The sequence below is a fragment of the Camponotus vicinus genome, unplaced genomic scaffold (genome assembly GCF_025532165.1).
Source record: "Camponotus vicinus isolate PSW18456_S1 unplaced genomic scaffold, iyCamVici1.0 SCAF_8, whole genome shotgun sequence".
In the NCBI taxonomy this organism is placed as follows: Eukaryota; Metazoa; Arthropoda; class Insecta; order Hymenoptera; family Formicidae; genus Camponotus; species Camponotus vicinus.
This window is the reverse complement of record NW_028141980.1, coordinates 14,367,798-14,393,630: the sequence shown is the minus strand read 5'-3', so window position 1 is coordinate 14,393,630 and position 25,833 is coordinate 14,367,798. Positions and strand designations below refer to the sequence as shown.

At 30.5% G+C, this 25,833-nt stretch overlaps 2 protein-coding genes across 7 annotated transcripts in view; one reads left to right on the top strand and one right to left on the bottom strand.

The window, feature by feature from the left end:
- Positions 1-15,751: 15,751 nt before the first annotated feature.
- Mkp-4 (dual specificity protein phosphatase MPK-4) lies at positions 15,752-18,562 on the top strand. 3 transcript variants are annotated; one of them, XM_083105886.1, is made up of 2 exons: positions 15,752-15,799; positions 16,653-18,562. In XM_083105886.1, the coding sequence occupies exon 2, from the start codon at positions 16,663-16,665 to the stop codon at positions 17,695-17,697; it is 1,035 nt and encodes a 344-aa protein (XP_082962012.1). In that variant the 5' UTR covers positions 15,752-15,799; positions 16,653-16,662; the 3' UTR covers positions 17,698-18,562. The 3 variants fall into 3 exon arrangements, with proteins under 3 accessions (XP_082962012.1, XP_082962013.1, XP_082962011.1); XM_083105887.1 differs by lacking the exon at positions 15,752-15,799 and adding an exon at positions 15,814-15,952; XM_083105885.1 differs by lacking the exon at positions 15,752-15,799 and adding an exon at positions 15,817-16,180.
- The window catches only part of LOC145975411 (uncharacterized), a 61,103-nt gene continuing 53,534 nt past the window's right edge, over positions 18,265-25,833 (bottom strand). For 3 of the 4 annotated variants that reach the window (XM_083105890.1, XM_083105889.1, XM_083105888.1), the window contains exons 2-4: positions 23,066-23,359; positions 21,421-21,596; positions 18,265-19,428 (exon numbers count right to left, since the gene is read on the bottom strand). In XM_083105890.1, the coding sequence (XP_082962016.1) occupies positions 18,976-19,428; positions 21,421-21,596; positions 23,066-23,192 (756 nt within the window). In that variant the 5' untranslated portion in view covers positions 23,193-23,359 and the 3' untranslated portion in view covers positions 18,265-18,975. Of the gene's footprint in view, positions 19,429-21,420; positions 21,597-23,065; positions 23,360-25,361; positions 25,492-25,833 lie in introns of those variants that run through there. The other variant, XM_083105891.1, reaches the window with a different exon arrangement.

Sequence of the window (25,833 nt, the reverse complement as noted above, 5' to 3'; positions counted from 1 at the left end):
GGATGGAATATATTTGTGACTTTAAGTATTAAAATAATAATTCATGATGAATAGTTTAATAAATAATCAAACTTAATCAATAAATTAAAATACTTCTATAATTTAATATTCCTCGCGCAAATATTTTACATTACAGAAAATATTTCGGCAACGAGAGAATTATCAATAACACCGTGTTCGACCTTGATAAACAGTATATAGCGCTATTGTTAATATGTTACATGGCTTTATTATCATTTGCACAGTGACCTTGAGTAGTGACGTGAGAGACGTTTCACATATTATCAAATTCTTTCTTTACATAGTCAACCTTGGCGATATAAACAGTACCGCGGTAATGTTTCTGACTTACAATCATTCGCTCAGTGGCTCTTGAGCAGTGAAGTAGTGATGTGAGACGTATCATATATTATCAAATTCTTTCCCTGAACACAATTGCAAGTGTAACGAGGAACTTTTCGTGAATGAGTGTAAGTGCAACGAGGAATTCAAATCAGTGCAACGAGGATTGAAGTGCCACGAGGAAAAATCAAAGAAAGCAAAACAAAAAAGGAGGTTTTGGAAATGGATGGACCAATGAGATATGATGTAAGTCATTAATATAAATTATTTATCACATTCATTATTTATTATATTGTTGCGTCCCCGCGTCCCGTCCCGCTGAATGTATTCATCACCCGTTGAATTCTTTCGAAGAAGATCGTTTCCGCGCGCGTTGTCAAGATATTATAAACAACGACTGTTAGAGAGTCTGAGCCCAGCTGTCAAGTTGTGCGGACGCACGTTTATTTGTGATCCGTTTTACGATTATTCTGAATTCTTGTATGTTACTCGCGGTTTATTAAAATTCTTGTGCACCTTAAATCGCGTTATTATTTACGAGTGCACAAACGTCAGCATATGCCGATTGTGTCGCGCGCATTCGATATATATCGTTCCGCGGACGCAATAATATATAAATTATTTATCATTAGTATATATTCAAAATATACATATTTCACGTTTTGTTTTATTTCTTTGATAGTGATTCAATTGTGATTTTAAATTGTAACATATATAATACATATACTTGTAAAAAATATTCCATTTTATTTTAAAATAATTAAAACATTTATAAAATTTTTTATTAATTAATATTTTCAGATACTTCTTATATTTTATAAAACATTTCATATATTAATATATTTATTTAAATATTTTATATATAAAAATATAGAAATTTTTTTATTTATCATATTTTTAAAAGTTTATATTTATAAGAAATATAAATTATTTTGTAATTACGCGATTTATAACATTAAAATATATCTATTTAAAAGTAAAAATTAATTGAGCGCAATAATTAGTTTTAAAATCAATTATTTTGAACATTGCTTTATATAATAGATTTTCTTTTATTTTTTATATTTTGCATATTTACGAATTTAAATTTATGTACTGTATTACAAAATAAATTTCAAATTATGTATTATATTATATATAAAATTATATATAATATAACCCTCCCATGGGGTACACCTTGTCGCGGTGGGAGGGCTTAGTACTTGGATGGTGCCTTGAGATTTATCTTAAATTTTTCTATTTATGATAAATCTTATGATGCCTGAAAGGGAAGCTAAGTACCCTTTCGCGTCGTCGGTGCCGTTAACGGCTGCGCTTCGTAACCGCGTTTTCGCGTTGTAGCATTCTCGCGTTATCGCGTTTTCGCGTTTTCAAAATCCCAATTTCGTTTTTGTCAACGAGTCTCTCCTTCCGACGCCAACTAACTGGGATGTTTCATCGAGTCGTTGCTTTGCGACGTACTCGCGCCTTGTGCATCGCGGCACTTGGTGATGCCGGCCGCGTAGAACGTATGTCCAGTACAAAATGTGCATGGGCGCGCGGGTTCGAGCTTTGCGCTCGATCGGCTTAGTGATGGTCACGCTCTACTTCGTCAAGTGATTCGGCCCGAATTGTCTAGGACTCGATCGATTGTTCGGAATGGTCGTTAATGGGTCCCTTCTCTTTGCTCGTCTACAGCCACACGCCCAGCGTGTGTTAACCCTGTCGAGGAGTCGAGTGGATTCCCCTAGGCACGATTTTCGCTCGGTAAAAGGAGTTGCCTCCCCATTTTCTAAATTGCTGAATGTTAGCATTTAAAAAATGTGGGTATCCTCTTCTTCTACCGTCTACCAGCCTTGTGTACTGCGCTAGTGATATAGCATCCGTGCGGGTCACCTGAAATCGTGCTTAGCGGGTCCAGGTTCGATACGAGATAGGATAATTATGCGCGAAAAAGAGCTGGTGAACTTCATTTTCCTCTATTTCGTCAATCGTTTCGTCTTCTTTCCGGTTCGGGCCTAATCTTTGCTCGTTGTATCGTTGCATTCCCGACCTGTTGGCTCGAAGTTGATTCTCGTGAAATGAAATGGGATTTTCGCTCGTACCGAAACCGGGAGTGTCGTACAAGGTATATATATATTAAATATATACATCGCGCGACCAAATTTTTAATCGTACCGAAATAGTGCGGGAGTGCCGTTCAGTATCGCGCGTAAAATAACGAAAATAGCGATATAAAAATATCGCTCGTGAGTGCGGGAGTGCCGTTGAAAGTATCGCGCGTCAACAACATGAGAGGAAGAGGAGGCCTGGGAGAGGCATCAGGCATCTGTGAAGCAACTCTATGGTAAATAAATTATCGCTTATATGTAATTATTTATTAATTGCGTACGCGCGATTTAAATTAAATAATTAATCGCGTAATTTGATTTTTTATTTACATGACTTAAACAAGAGAAAAAGAGAGAAATTTTTACATAAAAACTGTAATTTAAAAGTTTCTATGTTCGAATAGCTTTTAATAGAATTATTAAATTATTACTTATTAGTAGAATTTTTTTCAAAATTTATAAAATTGTTTATTATTTATCTGCTTATTATTTATGTGCGTCGGATATAAATGCATATAATAATAATTTTTTGACCGTGACTACAATTTGAATCTTCTTTGTATGTTACAGACCAACAAACTATTGTGAGAGGAGGAGGAGGCCTGAGAGAGGCATCTTGCATCAGCGGAGCAACCTGATGGTGAGTATCTATTATTTGTATATCAATTGTTATAAATAGTTATAAACGAACAATAATTCGATCTTATTATTTAAATGAATTAAAAAGAAAATTAGAGAGAAAGATTTTTATAAAAGTCATATAAAACTTCCTATTTAAAAAACAGTTTCAAAAATTTAAAGTTTTGCACACATGTTTATCTCTGCTTATTATTTTACACATCGGATATAAAATTCCGATAAAAATTTTTTGAAATATTATTTTTAGCATTTTTCTAAATGAATTTTATATTTGTATGTTACAGACAACGTAGCTTCGATAACTCCGCTGTTGCGCATCAGTGCCGGTGAGTGAGAAAAACTTTTATTTAATTTTAAGGTAACGGATTCGTAGAGATTGTAGATGTAGGTATAGATGTAGATGTAGATGTAGATGTAGATTGTAGATTGTAGATAAATCCGTTGCCTTAAAATGGATGAGCTAGAATAGTTTAAGTTAAATAAATTTTAATAAATTCTTTTTCGAAATACTTTGCATCTATTGCAAAAATATATTAAAATATTAATTAAAAAAAGAAGATCAAGAAAAGATTTTTTTCTAAAGATTTTGTCTAATTTATTAAATAAAGAGCACGCATTAATAATTTTATCAATGTTATCAATTTCTGATGCTACTTTATTTTTATAACACGCGCTTAACTTATTCTAATTTCTTAGCTCATCCATTGTAGAATTTGTTTGTAGATATTAGTGTTGATATTAGTTATAAACTTTACTTTAACTTAATATAAAGCCAAATGATTAATTCATTAAATAACTTGTAACATGATAATAAATGACTTACCATATGGCCGTGTTAGCAATTTTATATAATATATAGAAATTTGTAGTTTGGCTTTATTAAATTGGCTAGTTAAAATAAAGTTATATTCAAATATTTAACGAACGATCGTAAAATCGAACGATCGTTACGATGAGCGTGAAATATTTACGCTCATTTGCCGGTAATTAACCGGCAAAAGAAGGAGTTTTTATCTCCTTTTTGGATCTCTGATTAGAGATCGAGTGAAAAAGTGGCCAGGATCAACGAAAGGTAGGGTCAACTGGCCTGAAGAAAAGCTCGCACGCGGTTAGGGTACGCGGTTAGGGAATGTAATTAGGGCATTGATTAAAATATATATGATTAGAGATAGGCTCCCCAAATCTCGAATAATTTTAATCAGAAAGTAGGATTGTTAGGGTAGGGTTGTTAAGATCATAAGGTTGTTGGAACTCATAGGGTTGTTAAGATCATTATTTCTTTCATTTCTTTTAATATTCCAATAACCCTAGGGATAAATTAAAATTATTTATAAAAATTAAATTGAATTTATTTTTAAAAATGTAAAAATAAATATAACATGTTAAAAATAAAAATAAAAATGTTTTAAAAATGAAATTTAAATTTTCAAAATTTTCAGGAATATTAAAGAAATAGCATAATTATTAATGTTTAAGAAATATTTTAACGTTATATTTTATTTCAAAAATATATGTGTATTAAGTTAAATAATATTAAATTCAAATGTTAATGCTGTCAATATCAAATTATTTATGTTATTAAATATTTGAATAAATCGAATATATTGTCTTTAATAGTCTGCTCTAGTAATGCAAATATTTTTTTACCATTTAAAAGACGATTATTTTATTAATGACTGTTTTAATTGCAATTGTTTACATTATATAAATCTTATTAAACTCTAATTATTATATCGATTATTAGAGGGACTTTGATAAAATCATTCGTTATTCTCTATTCAACATTCTTAATTACGTTTTTGATTTACATCGAAGCTTGCTCTATCTTTATGCGTTTTGAATATTTCTTTTAGATAGTCTGCACAAAATGCACCAATAATACAAATACTTTCTTTCACAATCTTTCGAAGAAACGATCAATTTTATTAATGACTCTTTTAATCACGATTATTTACGTTTATACATTATTTATATAAAACTAATTAAAAACTAATTAATTCTATTATTGTATGTCCATTATTAATAATATATATTGCGTAATTAATCATCACTAATCACTCTCGTCTGATCTATGCAAAATTTCTTATTAAATTTTATATTATATGTATACTTTAGAGACACACTTTCGTGTAATTCTGTGTAATAAATTTTATTTTGTATTAAGTTTCAGATTATATTTTATATTAAATTTGTATTATATTTTGTAATAAATAAATATATATATATATATATATATGTATATATATATATATATATATATATATATATATATATATATATGTTTGTAATGTAATTATTTTTATTTTTTATGTTAATTAATAATTTAATATGTTTATGTTAGTATGTTTATGTTAATAATTTTTATGTTAGTATGTTTATGTTAATATTTTTTATGTTAGTTAATAATTTAATATTTTGTAATGTGTTTTTTATGTAATTAATTATAATTTACGTTGTATGTTTTTTATGTAGTTAATTATAATTTACGTTGTATATATTATAATTATGTAATATATATTTTATATATGTATTATATTTTCTGTTTGGAAACTCTGTATTAAAAGAAAAAAAAATAAAAAAAAAATAAAAGAAAATAAAAAATTTTTCCTCCTCGATGTATCTCCACCTTATCGAAGGCATTTGCCGGGTGAGGAGGTTTGCGTACTCTCGTGAACCTGAGACCTATGCCGGCGGTAATGTACACCGATATTCATATAGATTATTCTTACATTTAAGATCATTTTAAGTATACTCTTAGATCGCGTCTTAAAATTTCGTTCAGTTATTAAAATAGTTGTATAACATTTTCCAACTTACTTAAGATGATCTTAAATATAAGAATGAAATTATGAATATTACTATGAATATCGGCCGTAGTTATCGGTAGGGTCACCCATGCCGGACAGGTCGAAGGGGAAGAGTCAGACTAAGAGAGATACACAAAAATTATACATATATATTATATATAATATTTTTGAATAAATCAGAAGTAAAAGTAAATAGCAATTGAGAGAATAGAAAATAGACTTTGTGTGATTTGAACACTTTTTAAGAATTCCTGACTATAAATGGCTAGAAGATATTAATCATCATGATAAATATTATAAGAAGGAAGAAACGCGACAAGTGCCTATGGTCTTAGGATGCAACAACCCATAACAATCAAAAGATTCAAAGAAGAGGATGCTTTGGATAAAAATGCACAGTAAGAATGGAAAAACAGCTTGCAATTATATACGATCTGTTAATAATAATATTTTATAATTATGTTACATTTTATAATTTAGTAATATTTTGCTATTATAGAAACTATAATAAAATATTATAAAATATGTTTGTTATATAGAGTGGAACTTTCGAAAACAAATCTTATATAAAGGAAAAAGCATTTGAAATATTTTGCAAAGTCTATATTTTTGGAGTATCTTTGGAGCTTTATATATTGATACTTCAGAAGAATCATTTTGACAAATTCTATATATGCATTACTAATTAAAATCTAATTACTTAAAAAAATTGATGAACATCAAAGATCAATTTACGGCTAAGTAGTGTTAGTAATTAATATTATATAATACAGTACTTAACATTATTTTAATATATAATTCTCTCTCTCTCTCTCTCTCCCTTAAAAAATTCTTTTTAATCTTTTATCTATATAATAATCAAGACATATATTATACACAGAAAAAATTATTAACTTGACTAAATGCGTTTATTTCGTTATCGTTTCTTTAGTCTGACAGTGAAATCGCAGGATCAAGTAATTAACAAAAAAAATACATCAATCGTATAATAAATTAATCAATAATTTAAAATACTTCTCTAAATTAATTTAATATTTCGCGTATATATATGTCATAATATATAAAATATGTTTGCAACAAATTAATGATAATACCGCGTTTGATCTTTATAACATATAGTGTATTGATATTCAAAAGACATTGTTTTGGTTCTCGTATCATTCGTGCAATGATACTTGAACAGAAAAGTGACGCGAGAAGCTCCGTTAAATTCCTTTTCTAAACGCGATTGATTTGATAAATACATTGAGAAATAATTTGATATGATAAATACTTAATTTCATATATGTTAAATAATACATAAAATTACGTCGCGACGATAGATCCCGAAATACATATTTCGCGATGTATACAATTTAATCGAGAATCGATTAAGTGATACGAATCCAAAATATTAAATAATCATTTCGATCATTGCGATCTTTACGGACAATAATTATTATTTTAATACTTAAAGTCAAATATATTTCATCCGTGTTACTTTATCGTTCTACTTGACAATCTAAATATAATTTGGATTATGAGAAAACACGAAGTAAAACAATCGAATTATAGATGCAAATAATTAGCATAAGGAAAGACTCCGTGATAAATTGTTTAATAAATAATCAATTTTAATCAATAAATTAAAATACTTCATTAATTTAATATTCCGCGTTAATGTACATTTTATAATATATAAAATATTTTGGCAACGAATTATTGATAACACGGTGTTCGACTTTGGCAATATAAAATATAAACAGTAGCGCGCTATGTTTCGGCTTTGTCTTTGACTCTCGAGTAATAAGGTAGTGGTGAGAAACGTTTCGTATTGTATTGTAATTTTTTTACTAAACACGATTACAATCACGTTCTACTTGAAAATCTAAAAATAATTTAGATTATGAGAGAATACAAAGTAAAACAATCGAATTATAGATGCAAATAAATAGCATAACGAAAGGCTCCGTGATAAATTGTTAAAAAATAATTAATTTAAATCAATAAATTAAAATACTTCTATAATTTAATATTCCGCGCGCGTATATTTTATATTACAGAAAATATTTCGGCAACGAGAGAATTATCAATAACACCGTGTTCGACCTTGATAAACAGTATCGCGCTATTGTTAATACGTTACACGACTTTATTATCATTCGCACAGTACCTTGAGCAATAAAGTAGTGACGTTTCATATATTATCAAATTCTTTCTTTCCATAGTCGATCCTGGCGATATAAACAGTACCGCGGTAATGTTCTTGACTTACGATCATTCGCTCAGTGGCTCTTGAGCAGTGAAGTAGTGATGTGAGACGTTTCATATATTATCAAATTCTTTCTCTAAACACAATTGCAAGTGCAACGAGGAACTTTTCGTGAATAAGTGTAAGTGCAACGAGGATTAAAGTGCCACGAGAAAAGAGCGAAGGAAGCAATAGAAAAAAGGAGGTTTTGGAAGTGGATGGATCAATAAGATATGATGTAAGTCATTAATATAAATTATTTATCACGTTCATTATTTATTATATTGTTGTGTCCCCGCATCCCGTCTCGCTGAATGTATTCGTCACCCGTTGAATTCTTTCGAAGAAGATCGTTTCCGCGCGCGTTGTCAAGATGTTATAAACAACGACTGTTAGAGAGTCTGAGCCCAGCTGTGCGGACGCGCGTTTATTTGTCATCCGTTTTACGATTAAACATTTATAAAATTTTTTATTAATTAATATTTTCAGATACTTCTTATATTTTATAAAACATTTCATATATTAATATATTTATTTAAATATTTTATATATAAAAATATAGAAATTTTTTATTTATCATATTTTTAAAAGTTTATATTTATAAGAAATATAAATTATTTTGTAATTACGCGATTTATAACATTAAAATATATCTATTTAAAAGTAAAAATTAATTGCGCGCAATGATTAGTTTTAAAATCAATTATTTTGAACATTGTTTTATATAATAGATTTTCTTTTATTTTTTATATTTCGCATATTTGCGCGAATTTAAATTTATGTACTGTATTACAAAATAAATTTCAAATTATGTATTATATTATATATAAAATTATATATAATATAACCCTCCCATGGGGTACACCTTGTCGCGGTGGGAGGGCTTAGTACTTGGATGGTGCCTTGAGGTTTATCTTAAATTTTTCTATTTATGATAAATCTTAAGATGGCCTGAATGGGAAGCTAAGTACCCTTTCGCGTCGTCGGTGCCGTCAACGTGCCGCGGACGGCAAGCGCTTCGTTACCGCGTTTTCGCGTTGTAGTATTCTCGCGTCGTCGCGTTTTCGCGGAACTTTTGGACTTTTCCATATAAAATCCCAATTTCATTTATTGTCACGAGTCTCTACTTCCGATGCCAACTAACTGGGATGTTTCGAGTTTGCACACTTTGCTATGCAACGTACACTCGTGCTTCGTGCGTCGTCAAGTGATTCGGCCCGAATTAGTTAGAACTCGATCGATTGCTCGGAATGGTCGTCAATGGGTCCCTTCTCTTTGCTCGTCTACAGCCACACGCACTGCGTGTGTTAACCCTGTCGAGGAGTCGAGTGGATTCCCCTAGGCACGATTTTCGCTCGGTAAAAGGGGTTGCCTCCCCATTTTCTAAATTGCTGAATGTTAGCATTTAAAAAATGTGGGTATCCTCTTCTTTTGCCGTCTACCAGCCTGGTGTAGCCATATCCTGCAATCGCGGGAAACTTCGTGTTCCGGGCGAAGCACCTGAAATCGTGCTTAGCGGGTCCAGGTTCGATACGAGATAGGATAATTATGCGCGAAAAAGAGTTGGTGAACTTCATTTTCCTCTATTTCCGTCAATCGTTTCGTTTTCTTTCCGATTTGGGCTTAGTCCTTGCTCGTTGTATCGTTGCATTCCCGACCTGTTGACTCGAAGTAAGTGTTGATTCTCGTAAGTGAAATGGGATTTTCGCTCGTACCGAAACCGGGAGTGCCGTTCAAAGTATATACATATTAAGTATATACATCGCGCGATCAAATAGAAAATTTTTTATCGTACCGAAATAATGCGGGAACCGTTTAGTATCGCGCGTAAAAAAGCGAAAATAGCGATATAAAAATATCGCTCGTGAGTGCGGGAGTTCCGTTAAGTATCGCGCGCCTAAGACTGAGAGGAGAAGGAGGCCTAGGAAAGGCATCAGGCTCCGGCAGAGCAATCTTCTGGTAAGCAATTTATTTATTTGTAATTATATATTAAATATTAAATATATTTATTATAATTTAAATTAAACAATTAATCGCAACAATTAATTTGATGTTTTTATTTATATTTTTTTATTTATATTTAAATACGAGAGAATTAAAGAAAAAGATTTTTAAATTAAAGCTAGAATATTGTAAAGGTGTAAGCTTTTATAAAGTTATAAGAGAATTATTTGTAATGTTTTTTAAAATTTATAGAATTATTTTATTAATCTGCTATTATTATATGCATCGAATATAAAATTCAATGTATACAATAATTTTTGAAATATTAATTATTTTGAACGCTGCTACATTGGAATCTTCTTTTGTATGTTATAGATCGATGCAACAACCCTGATGATCTGAGAGGAGGAGCAGGCCTAGGAGAGGCATCTTGCATCGGCGGAACAACCTGATGGTGAATATTATTATTTATATATTAATTGTTATAAATCGTTAACTTGTTATAAACGAACAATAATTCGATTTCATTATTCAAATGAATTAAAGAGAAAGATTTTTATAAAAATCATATAAAATTTTCTATTTAAAAACAGTTTCAAAAATTTATAAAATTTTTCCATGCGTGTTTATCTGCTTATTATTTTACACATCGGATATAAAATTCCGCGCGATAAAAATTTTTTAAAATATTAATTGCATTTTGTGAGCATTATTATAAATGAATTTTATATTTGTATGTTACAGACAACTAGCTTCGATAACAACAACTCCGCTGTTGCGCATCAGTGCTGGTGAGTGAAAAAAACTTTTATTTAACTTTAAGGTAACGGATTCGTAGAGATTGCAGATGCAGATGTAGATGTAGATGTAGATTGTAGATTGTAGATAAATCCGTTACCTTAAAATGGATGAGCTATGATGGATTAAATTAAATAAATTAAATAAAATAATTTAATTAAATTAATTAAATTAAATTAAATAATTTTAATAAGTTTTTTCGAACTTATGCTTTGCATCTATCGCGAAAATATATTGAAATATTGATTTAAAAAAAAAAGAGATCAAGAAAAGATTCTTTTGTAAAGATTTTGTCTAATTTATTAAATAAAGGACACGCATTAACAATTATCAATTTTATCAATTTTTGATGCTAATTTATTCTTATAATACGCACTTATCTTCTAATTGCTTATAGCTCATTTATCGTAGAATTTGTTTGTAGATATTGTTTTTAAACTTTATTTTAACTTAATATAAAGCCAAATGATTAATTAATTAAATAATTTGTATTATGATAAATACACACATTAATTTTATATTTTATTATAAAATATAATTTATAGAAATTTGTAAAAATTTGTAGTAATTTGGCTTTATTTCAGTTAAAATAAAATTCGAACGATCGTGAAAACGAACGATCGTTACTAAATGAGCGTAAATATTTCACGCTCTTTTGCTGGTAATTATCCGGCAAAAGAAGGAGTAATTATCTCCTTCTTCGATCTCTGATTAGAGATCGAGAAAGAAAGTGGCCAGGATCAACGAAAGGTAGGTTCAACTGGCCTGAAGAATTAGGGTACGCGGTTAGGGCACGCGGTTAGGGCACGTGGTTAAGGCACGTGACTAAAATATATATACATGATTATAGGTGAGGTGATGATTAGAGATAGGTTCCTCAAATCTCGAATAATTTTAGTTAATCAGGAAGCAGGGTTGTTATGGCTATTAAGTAAAATCATTAGAATTCTTCTATTAATATTAGAGTTGTTAGAGCTCTTAAGATCATTAGAATTCTGTAATAGTAGGATTGTTAGAGCTATTAAAATTATTAGAATCCTTTAATAGTAGGGTTGTTAGGGCTATTAAGTAAGATTCATTCTTTCTTTTAATATTCCAATAATCCTAAGGGTAAATTAAAATTATTTTCATTAAGTTAAATTTATTTTTAAAACGTTGTAAAAATAAATATAACATGTTTTAAAAATAAAAATGTTTTAAAAGTGAAATTTAAATTGTCAAAATTATCTTCAGAAATATTAAAGAAATTGCATAATTATTAACGTTTAAGAAATCTTAACATGTTATATTTTATTTTAAAACTTAAAAATATATGTATATTAAATTAAATATAATATTAAATCCAAATGTTAATGCTATCAATATCAAATTATTATATCGATGTTATTAGATATTTGAATAATTGGAATATTATTATTTGATATTGATAGCATCATAAATTTGTAAATTGTAAATTATAAATAGTTATAATTGTATTTTAATTATAATCTAATATTGATATTTTAATTGTAAAATACAATACAATTATGACTATAATTATATTATATGAAATTGTATTTACGATTGTAAATTCTTATGTAAATTACACGAAAAATTATCGAAACTATACGTATAATGATTACATAATAGTAATTAACATAATAGTAATTCATTAAATTAAAGTATTTGTTTCTAAAGTATATATTTTTGGAATATTCATAAAAGAGTAACTGTTTGTATTTTCATGTCAAAGAGTCAATAATAAATTCGGAAAATTTTTATATAAAATGTAAAAATTCGATGCTAAATTAATGATTAAATATAAACATCATAAAATTTGACGGACGTTCGGTACAGAATCGCGAGTCAATTATTATAAATTTAATTATATGCTTTAATGTTAGCTTTATTTATTTATTAATTCCATATCGCGCGGAATTAAATATTCTTAAAATAAATTATTAAATTATGATTGCGAAAATACTGTGTTTTTTCCGCGTTCTCTTCGCGTCCTTATACAAGATTATCATTTTAACAGAATAATTTTATCGCTGTCCGTTTATCCCTCTCGTCAGATAATATTCCTAAATATTGCTAATTATATATAAAGATTTATCGAATAAGAGAGTGAAGATTCGATGTGATAAGTCAACGATTAAATATTAGCTTCACAAAATTTAACGATCACCTTCGATATTATAGAATCGCGAGTTAATTATTACGAATTTAATAATTTGTTTTTTTCAGTTATATTTGTATTTACGAATTTCGTATCGGAAAATATTCATAAATAAATTAGTAAATTACAATTGCGAAATCATCGTGTTTTTCCCGCGTTCTTTTCGCGTTCTTAGACGAGATTGTCGTATTAATAAAAAAATTATCGTTGTTCCTTCCGTTAAATAAACGTTAATGAAAGTTGCGTGGCTCATACCGCCGAGGAGTCGAAGTGATTTTCATCATGGAGAATTATTTCTCACCGGTTCTTGTGAGATCCATTCGCGACGTCTAGTTAGTCTTTAACGTCGAATTAATTTAAATAATATTTATTTAGATGAGAGAAATGTATCTTTTCTTTTCTTCGTTAAAAATGTTTTATCATTATTAGGATTGGTATTATTATTGTCTAATGCCAGAAAGATTTAATAGTAGATTAAATATGGATATAGCGTTGTGTATAAATTTTTATTTTTCAAGTAATTTCATATTGTGATTAATTTTTATTAATTTTTTGATAAAAATGATTACGAACGAATATATTTTTAATTAATATAATTTGTCTCTCTTTTGAAAAATTATTTCTAGGTACTGGGGATATTAACATTAATTTTCAGTTTCTTTTAAGAAACTATTTGCAGGTATTGGAGATCCATCGCCATTTTGAAATATTAGTTTTTATGTATATATATATCATTTTCTAGATATGTATAATAAAATACATGCACAAATTCACGTATCCAAAATATTTTTATAATTTTTATTAATGTTGTATACTATACATACTATATTTTATTGTTATATATATTATATATACGCGAAATTATACATGAATGTTACATAAAATGTGCGAATACTTGAAAATTTCGAGACAAATCGAATGGGTACCCCTATATCAGTAAGATATTGATTAAAAGAAAAAAAAATTATTAGTTTAAACGTTATAAGAATAAGAATCTAGAGAATTAATCTAGAATTAATTATTTAAAATTATTTGATTTATTTTATTTTGCACACTATTTGAATTGAAATTTTTTAAATCTTGCTGATATCGGGTTCGATTTGTCTCGTGCGCGCGAACGGTACCCCAAATTATTGTGTTCGCACATTTAACACAAACTCCAATGATGCATGTATTTTATTATTTATAAATATAATCGTTCGTAATCACATTTCTATAAAAAAAATCATTATATCCATTTAATTTTCAATAAAGAAATATATTTCTTAATAATGAAAGAACATGTTTTCTGATGTGCATATCAATTTCGTGAATTGAAGACAATGACGAATAATAATTGTTTCGTCGTTGATATATTACTGAAATCATTGCTATCGGGAATAGTCCGGAAGACCCAGGATTCGTTCCCTCCTGCAGTGAAGTTCCCGACGTTCAATGGACCACTTAACTTTTCTTCGCAGATTGATCTTGCGAAATCTGATGTAGAAACAAGATTGTTAATCGTTCTCCATTTTTGAGATTGCTCCTCTTTTTATCGGATATTACCGGTATGTCACTCGCGTATCTTCAATTGAATATTTTGAATATTATCGATTTATTTATTCGTCGCGTTTTATCGCGAATTTTAAATCGCGATTTATCTTATAAAAATTCGCAAGTAAATCGGTCGGTGAATTGCATATCCGCAAACATTACAAACCTTAAATGATTGTCGAAATATTTTCGATTTTCTATATTTACGTGATAATAATTATATCGCGCTCGTATCTATTGAGAGCTTCTATTATTATATTATAAAAATTATACGTATCGCGATAAAATATTCCGCATTTTATCGACTTATTTATTCGTCGTGTTTTATTAATAACTTTTTTGATCACGATTATTTACGTTTTATAAAACTTATTAAATTCTATTATTGCATATCTATTATTAATAATAAATGTCGCGTAATTAATTTTCGCTGATCAGTCTCGTCTGGACTATGTAAAAATTTTTAGTAAATTTTATATTATACGTATATTTTGGACATTTTCGTGTAATAAATTATTCCATGTAATAAATTATTTTGTATTAAATTTCGAATTATATTTTATATTAAATTTGTATTACATTTTGTCATATATTTTGTAATATGTATTTAGCATAAAAATATTATGTTGGTATGAAAATTATAATAAAAATATATATAAATAATGTTAGCTATATTAAAAACTTCTTCTTAATTATAAAAACTTCAGAAGAATCAGTGATTAATTTGACAAATTCTATACATGTATTAATAATTAAATTTTTAAGTAATTAAAAAAATGATTGATAAATATCAAAAATCAGTTTACTGCTAATTAAGAAGATTTATAGAAATACGATTAAAAATGTTTTTATCCCACAGCAGGCATTTTGTGTTTTGTAAATAAAAATTAAGATATAAATATAACAATGAATATAGAAAAATATTTATTTCATCTTTGAATATTACAGTATCTTTCGCGATTGAATAATTTATTTACTATCACAATTTACATACATAAGTATCTTGTTATACAGCACTGGTGCTACCGGCATTTCGTGCACATAGCACGGAACAAAACCAGAAATTGTACACATTATATATTACCCTCTGAGAATATTCATGGACTGTGGCTTTGTAGTTCATGTCCACGTTTTCAATGTCCATAGAGGGAGTATCGCTTTTAGGAATCACCTAAAAGCGGGCCGTGACACCTCTCATTCTTCTCTGTGTCAGGGATCACCTAAAAGCAGGCCATGTCACCTCTCAGTCTTCTCTCTGGTATAATTCTTTGATGTGATGGTTTTATGTAATTAGTGCTCTTCTCTTGTATGTTTATAACTTGGGGGTGTCGGTTTCTTTGGCCTAGATACTTTATTGATATTGCGTTTGCCGTGCATGCGCGAAAAACCCGGCCTGAACAACAGACTGGATGTATGATGTGTGACGTAGAATGTGCAATTGATTTTAAAAATTGTTATATTATTATTTATGTTTTGATAAAAATGATATTAGAATAGTGATAGTAGTGATAGTCATAACATAAATCAATGATGTAATTTTTTTCTATATAAAAAGGCATGTCTCCCCAAAATAGATTCGATGGCCCTTGCATATTACCTCATATGTTTTGTTGACAAGACTAATCTTTTCTTTGTCCAGGCAAGTTTGTTTTATCACTTTGCATATTTATTTATTTTGTGTCTTGTTTACATTGCATCCATTATTTAATCAATTATTGTAATGCATATTGTCTTCTCCTATTTAATGTAAGATGTAATTAAATTTTGCAACATTCTGAGTTTTATAATATATGTTCCTTAAGAAAAAGGAGGAGAAATAGATATTTAAAAAATTATGAATATCATTTTCTTTGTAGGAATTGATACAATTGTATTTGCTAGAAATTTCTGCATGTATGAATCATCCATATTTAAAAAGAAACCCCTTAAACCTCTCACTTTTGTTCTCTTTTAATTATTATAAATATTATAAATGTAGAACACTTTACAATTTGATATACGGTTTATAATTTGAATGCTTAACAACACAAATATCAAATAATAGAATAGATTATACATATGATTTTAATTCTTAAAATTAGATATAGATGCTATAACTTCATTCATTACAGAGTACTGAGAATGGCGCAGGACGATGCGAATAAGTTGACAAGAGAAGACTTTGATGCTGGTCCATGCAGCTTCGATGAGATTGAGCCAGGCTTATATCTAGGTAATCTCACGGCTGCGACAGACGTGGACTGGCTGAAAGAAGTTGAAATGACTCATATACTGACAATAGATTCCTGTCCATTGCCAAGAAAGATCCAGGAATGTATCCCCAATTTAGTCATTAAGTATATTCAGGTGACAGATATGCCACGAGAAGATCTTTTAACGCATTTTGAAGATTCCTATGAATTTATCGACCGCTCACTCGAATCCAATGGCAGGATACTGGTGCACTGTTACTTTGGTGTATCACGATCTGCTACCATGGTGATCGCGTATGCAATGAAAAAGCACGAATTGAGCTTTGCAGATGCGTTCCAAATGGTAAAATCGAAACGACGATTCGTTGCACCAAATCCTGGTTTCATGGCGCAGCTGCAACTTTACGAGGACATGGGCTATGGCGTGGATAGCACCAATGTGCAATTTAAAATGTATCGGTTACAAATTGCCGCCGACAAGGTGCGCAAGGCTCGCATTCTTCCTCAGAGTTGCGTCGATTTAATAAAGCCAGATCCTGCATTGACAACCGTGCGTCCCGAGCCGACAGTTTATCGTTGCAAGAAATGTCGCCGCATCGTGGCAAGCGCTAGCAATATTTTACCCCACGCACCACACGAGAAACAGATCTGGCGGCACATCAGCGTTAAAAATCCAAAAGATGTCGAGAACTGTGATAAAGTAGTGCTGAAAAGAGAAGAGCCAACGCGAGTCGAGCTTTGCGACAAGATCTACTTTGTGGAACCTTTGGCTTGGATGCCCGACATCACGCATACCGTCGAAGGCAAATTGAATTGCCCTAAATGTAACACGAAGCTCGGCTCGTATAGCTGGATCTCTGGCAGCCAGTGTCCCTGCGGTAGTAAAATCGCGCCAGCTTTCTATTTGGTACCCTCCAAGCTCGACTGGAGCAACGTTGTGCAAAACGTGCAAGTAACGGTATAGTATTGAAAGATATATGAAATTAAAATGCTGGAAATAATCGATCTTGGACTACTTTGATACTTGATGAAATGTTTCAAAGGTTTTAAAGTTTTTCAAGTATTTCTTATAATACTTATCATGGCAATATGAATCGCCGAAGAATGTCGTGAAGATATATAAGGCGTTTAATAAACGTCATAATTTTTTAATGCTTTATAGGTATCTTTTCGACATTTTTTGAGTAATATTTTTATTAAATTGTAACCTTATATGGTCCAAGATGATTGAAATAGATATTGGTAATAATCCTCAGTAAATGTACTATAAATTTTGTTAGGTTTTTGAAACTTGAATTTAAATTAGGTATTTAAAATCTAAATTTAAATTAATTATTATAAAGAAGAATTCGAAAATTTATGATTTAATTATAAAAAGTGATTTAATTTTAATCACTTTTTGTGTGTAATATATTTATATTTTATCTATATTTTACTTTAATTATAGTAAAATTTTTTATTCTGTTTAAAAATCTCTTGTGCCGAGGATTAAGAATAATGGATTTTAAGATTGAAACAAATACGACCAATATGTATGCCGGCTGACTGTATTCTAATCCTGTGCCAATATATTTCGATATGTGTATATATATACATGTATTTGTTATATACATCCATATGGTGTTGTACTTTTTTTATTATATATATGGGAAACATATACCTCTTTCTAAAAAAACGTTCTCTAATCTCAATGTTTTTATTGCACAACAGTGTCTTTGTCTATACCGTCTATACCGTCTACATATCTATAAGGCCATAACTTTGCAGAATAACGTTCTACTGTATTTATATGTTTAATTAAGATATCAATATACTTTCTCGTAACTTAACATGCTATTCTATCGACGGGAAAAAGAAGATGACTTATTTATTCGTTACCCTGTGTGTTTAAAACTTATAGTTTAAACTTAATCTAATTATTATCTATAATGATTATCATTGGTTAAGGCATTCGATCAACGTTGAACGTTTTTACAGTGATAATGTGCAGAATATTTGCATCATCACCTTTGCACATAAAATCCCGGGATACCCGATACTATGCGAGACGTTAGCATCCTTGGATTTCCAACATCTCAGGTTGCGATCTTAAATCGATTTCTGCCAGTCAAATTTTATCTTTGGTTTCGATAACATCTAAGATGAATGGTTCCTCATATCGCGTCTCCACGATTAGCTTGTGAAGCGCAATTCAAATACACTACAAATTGCCATATCGCAGATTCGATTCCTGTGAACGATATCACATACTCGCGTGCATCGCTGGATACGTCGAGCTGTAGGGATGTGCTCGTAGTCTCAAAGCGTTCAAGCCGTTCATGGTGGGCCCGTCGAGGGACCCATGGTGGATATCGGCCTGATGATGATGATGATGGTGATGATGATGATACGGCGGCAGACTCACGTTCGCCAAACTGCCGTTCGCGGCGAAGCCGTGACAGCTGGCGGTCTGCATGGCATAATGCTGCGGCGTCGTTCTCCAATAATCACCGTAAGAATACTGGGCCGTTACCTGGGTGGTCGTGTTCTGCGACGATTCCGTATTGTTCTCCGTATTATGTTGAGAGGGATGCGACACTCTAATGGGACGCAACGGTAACGCGGCCTCCATCTCTCTGCCTGCGGAGACGCCGCGGCTCATCGCCGAGCTCCGTTCGTTCCGCCGAAACTTCGCCCGCCTGTTCTGGAACCACACCTACGCAGAAAGAAAAAAAATTTTTGGTGCTCTTGCTATCACGATTTTATCGTTGATTTTTATGACTAAAATATTCTACGATTGGAAACAGAGAGCGTGAATGAAGTAGAATAATCATATCTCTTTGTCACCCCAGATAGAATAATCGATCGAAAGATAAAAATTAGAGATACCCAGAATAATTATGTTTCTGCAAAAGATTGAGATATTTATATGCGATGCAATTCTCTTTTTTATTAGATATGTATGACTTTATTAATTATATTGCTTTTGGCAAAGATACACGGAAATCAATGCATTTAATTCGTACGATATATCGCAAATCGAATAATCGATTTAAAAGACACATGTTTCTTCCAGAAATAATTTCCTCGACGAATAATCGGTGCTTTTTATATCACATTATCTGAAGCATTTAAAAAACAGCATACTCTTAGTTTTAACGTGAATGTATATTTACCATTTCAGCTTCACTGTGATCGAGTTTCTCTCGATCTCTAAAATGAATTCTACGAACTAAATACTAGGTTATATAACAAATAAGTCCGACTCAAAGGACCGTGCCGCCTTTTAGGAATATCTTCAACGAAAAATCTAGACTCTGATCCGAGTATATCCAAGTATATCAAATGCTCCTCATCTGACATCACTCCAAATCAAGATAAATAAATTCGATTCAAAGGACACGCTTCCTACGTGATACATCTTTTTCAATGATGAAAAATCTCCGGCGATCAATGCTACTCGTGTGTTCTCACGTTACTCTAAAAATCTACACGTCGGAGAGACGAGGACGGTAACGGGGAACGGAAGGACGCGGCGCGCCGACCGAAGACGGGACAGCGTGACGGCTCCTGGCAGGCGTAGCGACGCCGCAGACATACGGACAGATAGACAGAAGTGTGTAGAGCGACATGGATGACGGCGACGGTGACGGCGACGCGCACACGTGCTCGTTGCACGTGTCGGGGAGCGCGCAGATGCTGGAGATGCGCGTCGGCTAATCATAGCTTTTCTCTCTCTTTCTCTCTCTCTCTCTCTCTTTTTCTCTTCCTCTCTTTTTGCCCTGACAACCTGTCTCCTCCGATTTTCTGCCTAGCTGTCCGCAACCGCCACCTTCCGCCTCCTCCTTCTTCAGCCTTCTTTTCCTTGTATTACTGACGACGCTGCGTTTGGTACAAGAACACATGTGCGCGTCATGATACTTTCTCGGATGGCTAATCTTCTCGGTTACTGAGTGGAAGATGGCTTCAAAGAGCAGTCCGCTTGCTCTATATGAATCGGTTGGTTGGTTGGCGTGCGTCTCGAGACAGCTTATCGTTTTGCCACGTTCCAGTCTTCGTACGAGTGTCATGGAGGATGATGCTTTCTCGATGAATTTTAATTTCCTATTTCTGTTTACTATAATTTATTTCCGGTTTTTAATTGCATTATACATTACAGGCAAATAGTGATATGTCACTTTTCTCACTCCTAATCATAACTTTAAATTCCTAAAATTGGCAAGTAAATTGCTTGGCATAAATGCGTTTATCAATGATCAAACTTGCATGTGAAGAAAACAATGTAGTATATGTATCTTATAAGGCAATTTGAGAGCATTTTTGAAGAAATGACTAATGAAAAACAACATTCATTGCTGATGTCATAAATAAAATTATAATCTAATTGTAAGAAAGATCAGCTCAAATAATGCGCATATATTATTCGAGATATTATGAATAATTGAATAGATTGAGATGAGTCAGTTTTGATTTGTCCAAATAAATATTCTATAATCTAGCGTGAGTATGCTGAAAATAAAATAATAAATAGGAAGAAAAAAATCCATCATTTTTCTAAATATTTCCGGAAGGATTCTACAGAGACAATACACGAGATTTTTAAATATCTATCGAATTTATGCTAGTTGTAAGTAAATTTTTTAAATAAAACATTTATTTTCTTTCACTTGATGTTGATTGCAATGTTTAAGAAATTACATAACATTACCTGTACTCTAGCCTCGGACAGAGATACCCTGGTCGCCAGTTCCTCGCGAACGAAGGCGTCCGGATAGTGCGTCTTCTCAAACACTCTCTCTAACGCGGCCAACTGTTGCGCCGAAAAGGTTGTCCTACTCCTCCTAGGTCTTCTATTTCCACTAGTTGAGGAGGTTTCGCTACAATCTGCGAAACAGAAGTAATAACCAGCACTTATCAGTGACATTTTGCAGATTTTGTTTTCAAGATTATTATCAAATTTTTTTTCAGTTTCCAGATTTTGGGCAAAAAATTTTGACAAAAATATTATTTCACGGGACAAGCGTCAATTTCCTTTATAAGAATTATGTACTTCGTTACGTATCTTCGCGTACATAAAAATACACTTCGCGAGAAGAATGCAAAATTATTTCCTGACGATCTGTCCCACGTCGAAATCTGACGCGGGTCGAGATGCCGCTCGCAATATCAGGGCGGTCTGTATCGAAAAAAAGGGAGAAAAAAAAACACATGAGCACACGCGGGCCGGCTACATCGCGGCCATTCTTTGAATGGCTCCACTATACTTGGGCATTCATCAAAGCGGCATAATGCGAGCAGCATGACTAGAAATGCGTGATTTTGATGAAATCAAGTGCGCCGTGAATCGCGGATTAAATGTGTACAGACGTGATGAAATCATCTGCTATGGATAATGTGTGTTCTCATACTAGTATATAATTTTTCATGCAATGTAAATTATATTAAAATCCCCTCTAAATTGTATAATGTATATGTTATAATGAGAAATTCTAATTATAAAGTAATAATGAAATATAGGAAAATGGAAGATAAACCACTTTTTTACATTTATCTTACAATTAATGATATTATAATAGTAATGTAAGATTATATAAAAAAAATTGTCATTAGAAATATCTCTTTTAAGAAAATAAATAAAGAATTTGTCAGTAAAAACAACCAAAAATTCTGTCACATAAAATATTTAAATCATTTCTGTCATTACAAAATATTTAAAAGTATTAGTCAAATATTATTGCATTATATTATATTGCATTTTTGTACTATATTGTATTGTATTATATTGCATTTTTTATTTTGTCACAATTTTTATTATATGTTTTGATTTGCATTATCAATATATTCTCTTTCAATCATTTAATTTGATTTCTTCTCATAATAATGTCAGGTATGAATTTTCGAATAATTAGCGATGGAAAATAAGAGAGGTATGACTTTTTATTTGCAAGTGAATTGTAGAAATCTTCTTGTAAATCTGAAAAAATCTTCTCAAGAAGATTTCGTAGAGAATTCTTCAAGTTTTATTAAAATGAATGTTAATAATATTAATTAATAATAATTAAACAGAGAATTACAATAAGAATAAGCTTAATTAATCTTCGAAAACTTACACAATTTTTACGCAATTATATTTATATTATGCAATTTTTTCGTTACATTACTTTTAAAAAAATTATTTGGATATTTATATTAATATTAAATAAAGAACAAAATAAAAGAATTAAGAATTAGAACTAAACACAAAAAATGTGTTTGACAACAATCTTCAATTTTTTCGAGAGTGTTTTCTGTTTTGACTTATGTTTTAGATATTTGAATTATATCTGCCGTTAAGAATATTTTCGGGTCCTTACCCAAGGATTGCGTTGACGTGGACAGCAGTCGTGAGACCGTGAAATCTTGTGGCGTATGCGAATTCGTGAGCTGCGACACTATCACGCCGTTGTTCATGCTTTGCTCCGCATCCATCGTATCCAACATTTTTCCTCTTTTCTCGCACCTGCCTTCGGCGATAATCAATACGATTTCATTTACGAGTTCTCCGCTTTTTGCGGAGGACTCTTTAATCTTTTAACATTCTCCTCTTGTCGCGTATTTATATCGTTAACACACGAGCATCGTCTTGATTCCGCGAAATGAAGTCTCACCTGTGAGAGAAGGAATAACTTTGTAGAATATTGATATATAAACTTAATTATATATAATTTTTAATATAGTTTTTAAATTCTCATACACATATTGATAATACAAAATTAGATCTCTTATTTTATATATATATATATATATATATATATATATATATATATATATATATATATATATTTATATCAATTATCAATTATTTCAATTATATCAATTATTTTTTTTCTATTATTAGTGAAAATTGCTTTGCATTTTGGATGCAATCTGATTGTGAGAAACGAAGCCGCGAGCAGATTCGCGGTTTAATTTCACGCGACATGATTATTCAGCCACGATCTCAAAATATCAGCCAGAAACTTAATATTAGCGAGGCTCGAAATTGTAGTAGAGAAATTCAAAATATGAGAAGTCTGAGGAGACGAGCCAATTTGCGCGAATGCCCGTGAGGATGTGTGCGAGATGAATCCGAGACGTACGTCGCGCAATAAGACGTTTGTATCGTTCTATTTTAAACTATATTAAAGTCAAATACCAGATTTACGATGTAAATATTGTGAGAAGCGCGATATGAGTGTCCACGTGCAGGTAAAGTTTAATCTGTGATATTCTACGAAGACAAATTAATTTTCAATGAACGTATAATAATAAAATTAATCGATTTATATTTGGAGAAAGGTCTTGTCAAGCTTGAAAAAAATCGCGATATTTTTCTATGTTGAATTCAGTTTCTATTTATTCATTGTATGTTTTTAGGGAGAAAAAGGGAAAAAGTTATGATTATATTATTCGTCAATTTTTGATAATTTATTATTTTTTATTATTTATTGATGTATGTACTCTCTCTTCTGAGTTATTAAATTTTTCTAAATTTCTCTATAATCTACCTATTATAATATAAATTAATATAATTAATTTCTTGTTAATATATACATAGTAACTCTTTAATTATATATATAATACAATCTCTAATAATATAATTATTCAATTATATTATTAAAAAAGTCAGTTGCATGATTTAATATAATTTCCTATTCTTTCTTTTTTTATTCTGTCTTGTTAGCGATTTTTGGCAAACCAATGCTCAGCTGTTATCCTTTTTCTATAAGGTACTGTATATACATATATATATATATATATATATATATATATATATATATATAACATGATGTGTTAAAATTATAATAACTAAAATTATGAATTAAGCTTTCATTGTAATATTCTTTGGGTAAATTGACTTGCTATTTACATTCTTGTTACGTATTTATCATTAAATTTGGTCATTCTATTTATTTAACGTTAATCCTGAATGCAATTTTCGTGTAAATTAAACTTCTAAATTGGATGTCCGTATTTAGTACTAATAATAAGTGCGACATTAAATAGAATTGCAACATATTAGAATCTAAATTTATTCATACTTTAACCGAGACAGAAATATAGTAATACTGATAATTGATATTGATAATTGTGTATGTGTGTGTGTGTGTATGACAATGATTTAGTGCCAAAAACGGGCGAACTCATTAAGATTAACATCACAAATCTAATTTTCTAAAATTAAATCTAAAATTAAATCTGCTTATCTATTAAGTCAAATTATCTAATCAAATATAAATTAAATTAAATCTAATCAAACATATGTTTTTCTAGTTGCAAGAGATTAATTGTTTAAAATTAAAAAAAAACAACTGCTTAGGTAATTATATATACATTGAATTATTGAATTCTTCCGTAAAAGACTGTATATAACACGAATCAATAGACGCGATCGTTAAAAGACAATTATTTATGCTGGCCGCGGGAGAAATACGGGTGCAACCAGCACTCGTTTATGCATAATTTGTCTCGAGCAATATTAATTAAAGCATTTCTGAGCTCGAGCGTGACGGTGTAATTAGGGCCACGTGCCAGCGGTGGCAAAGTGTGTTCACAGACTGTTTGAAACTCATACTTTGGCCGCGTACCTAACTGTACAAGCGAACAAACGTGATAATTCTCTTTATTTACCTCTCAAAATTTAATAGAGTCTAATATACCGATGCAAATGTCATTCATAATAATAATAATATCCATGATGAAATACATTCTTGACAGTGTCCGCACAATTTCGAAATGGAAGATATAAAATCTAAAATTGCTGCATACATAATGGAAATAAATAAATGTAATTAATTTAAGAGTGCGCTCTTTAATTTGATTATTGTTAGAAGTAAAAAGATTAGTATAATAAAAAGAAAGCATTATAATTTATTTTATAAAATGGCTTTTGCAAAAATGCCTTATATAAGGAAGTATTAGTAAATTATACAATAAAAAAATTGAATTTTTATCTTTTTCAGTTACACTTTTATATATGTTTAAGTTATAGTTTAATTCATATTTATTTTTTGAAGAAATATTTTTTTTAAGAAATTAGTTTAAAAAAACTGTGTGTATATATACAATCGATAATTTATGTCAATTCTAAAAATTATTTTTG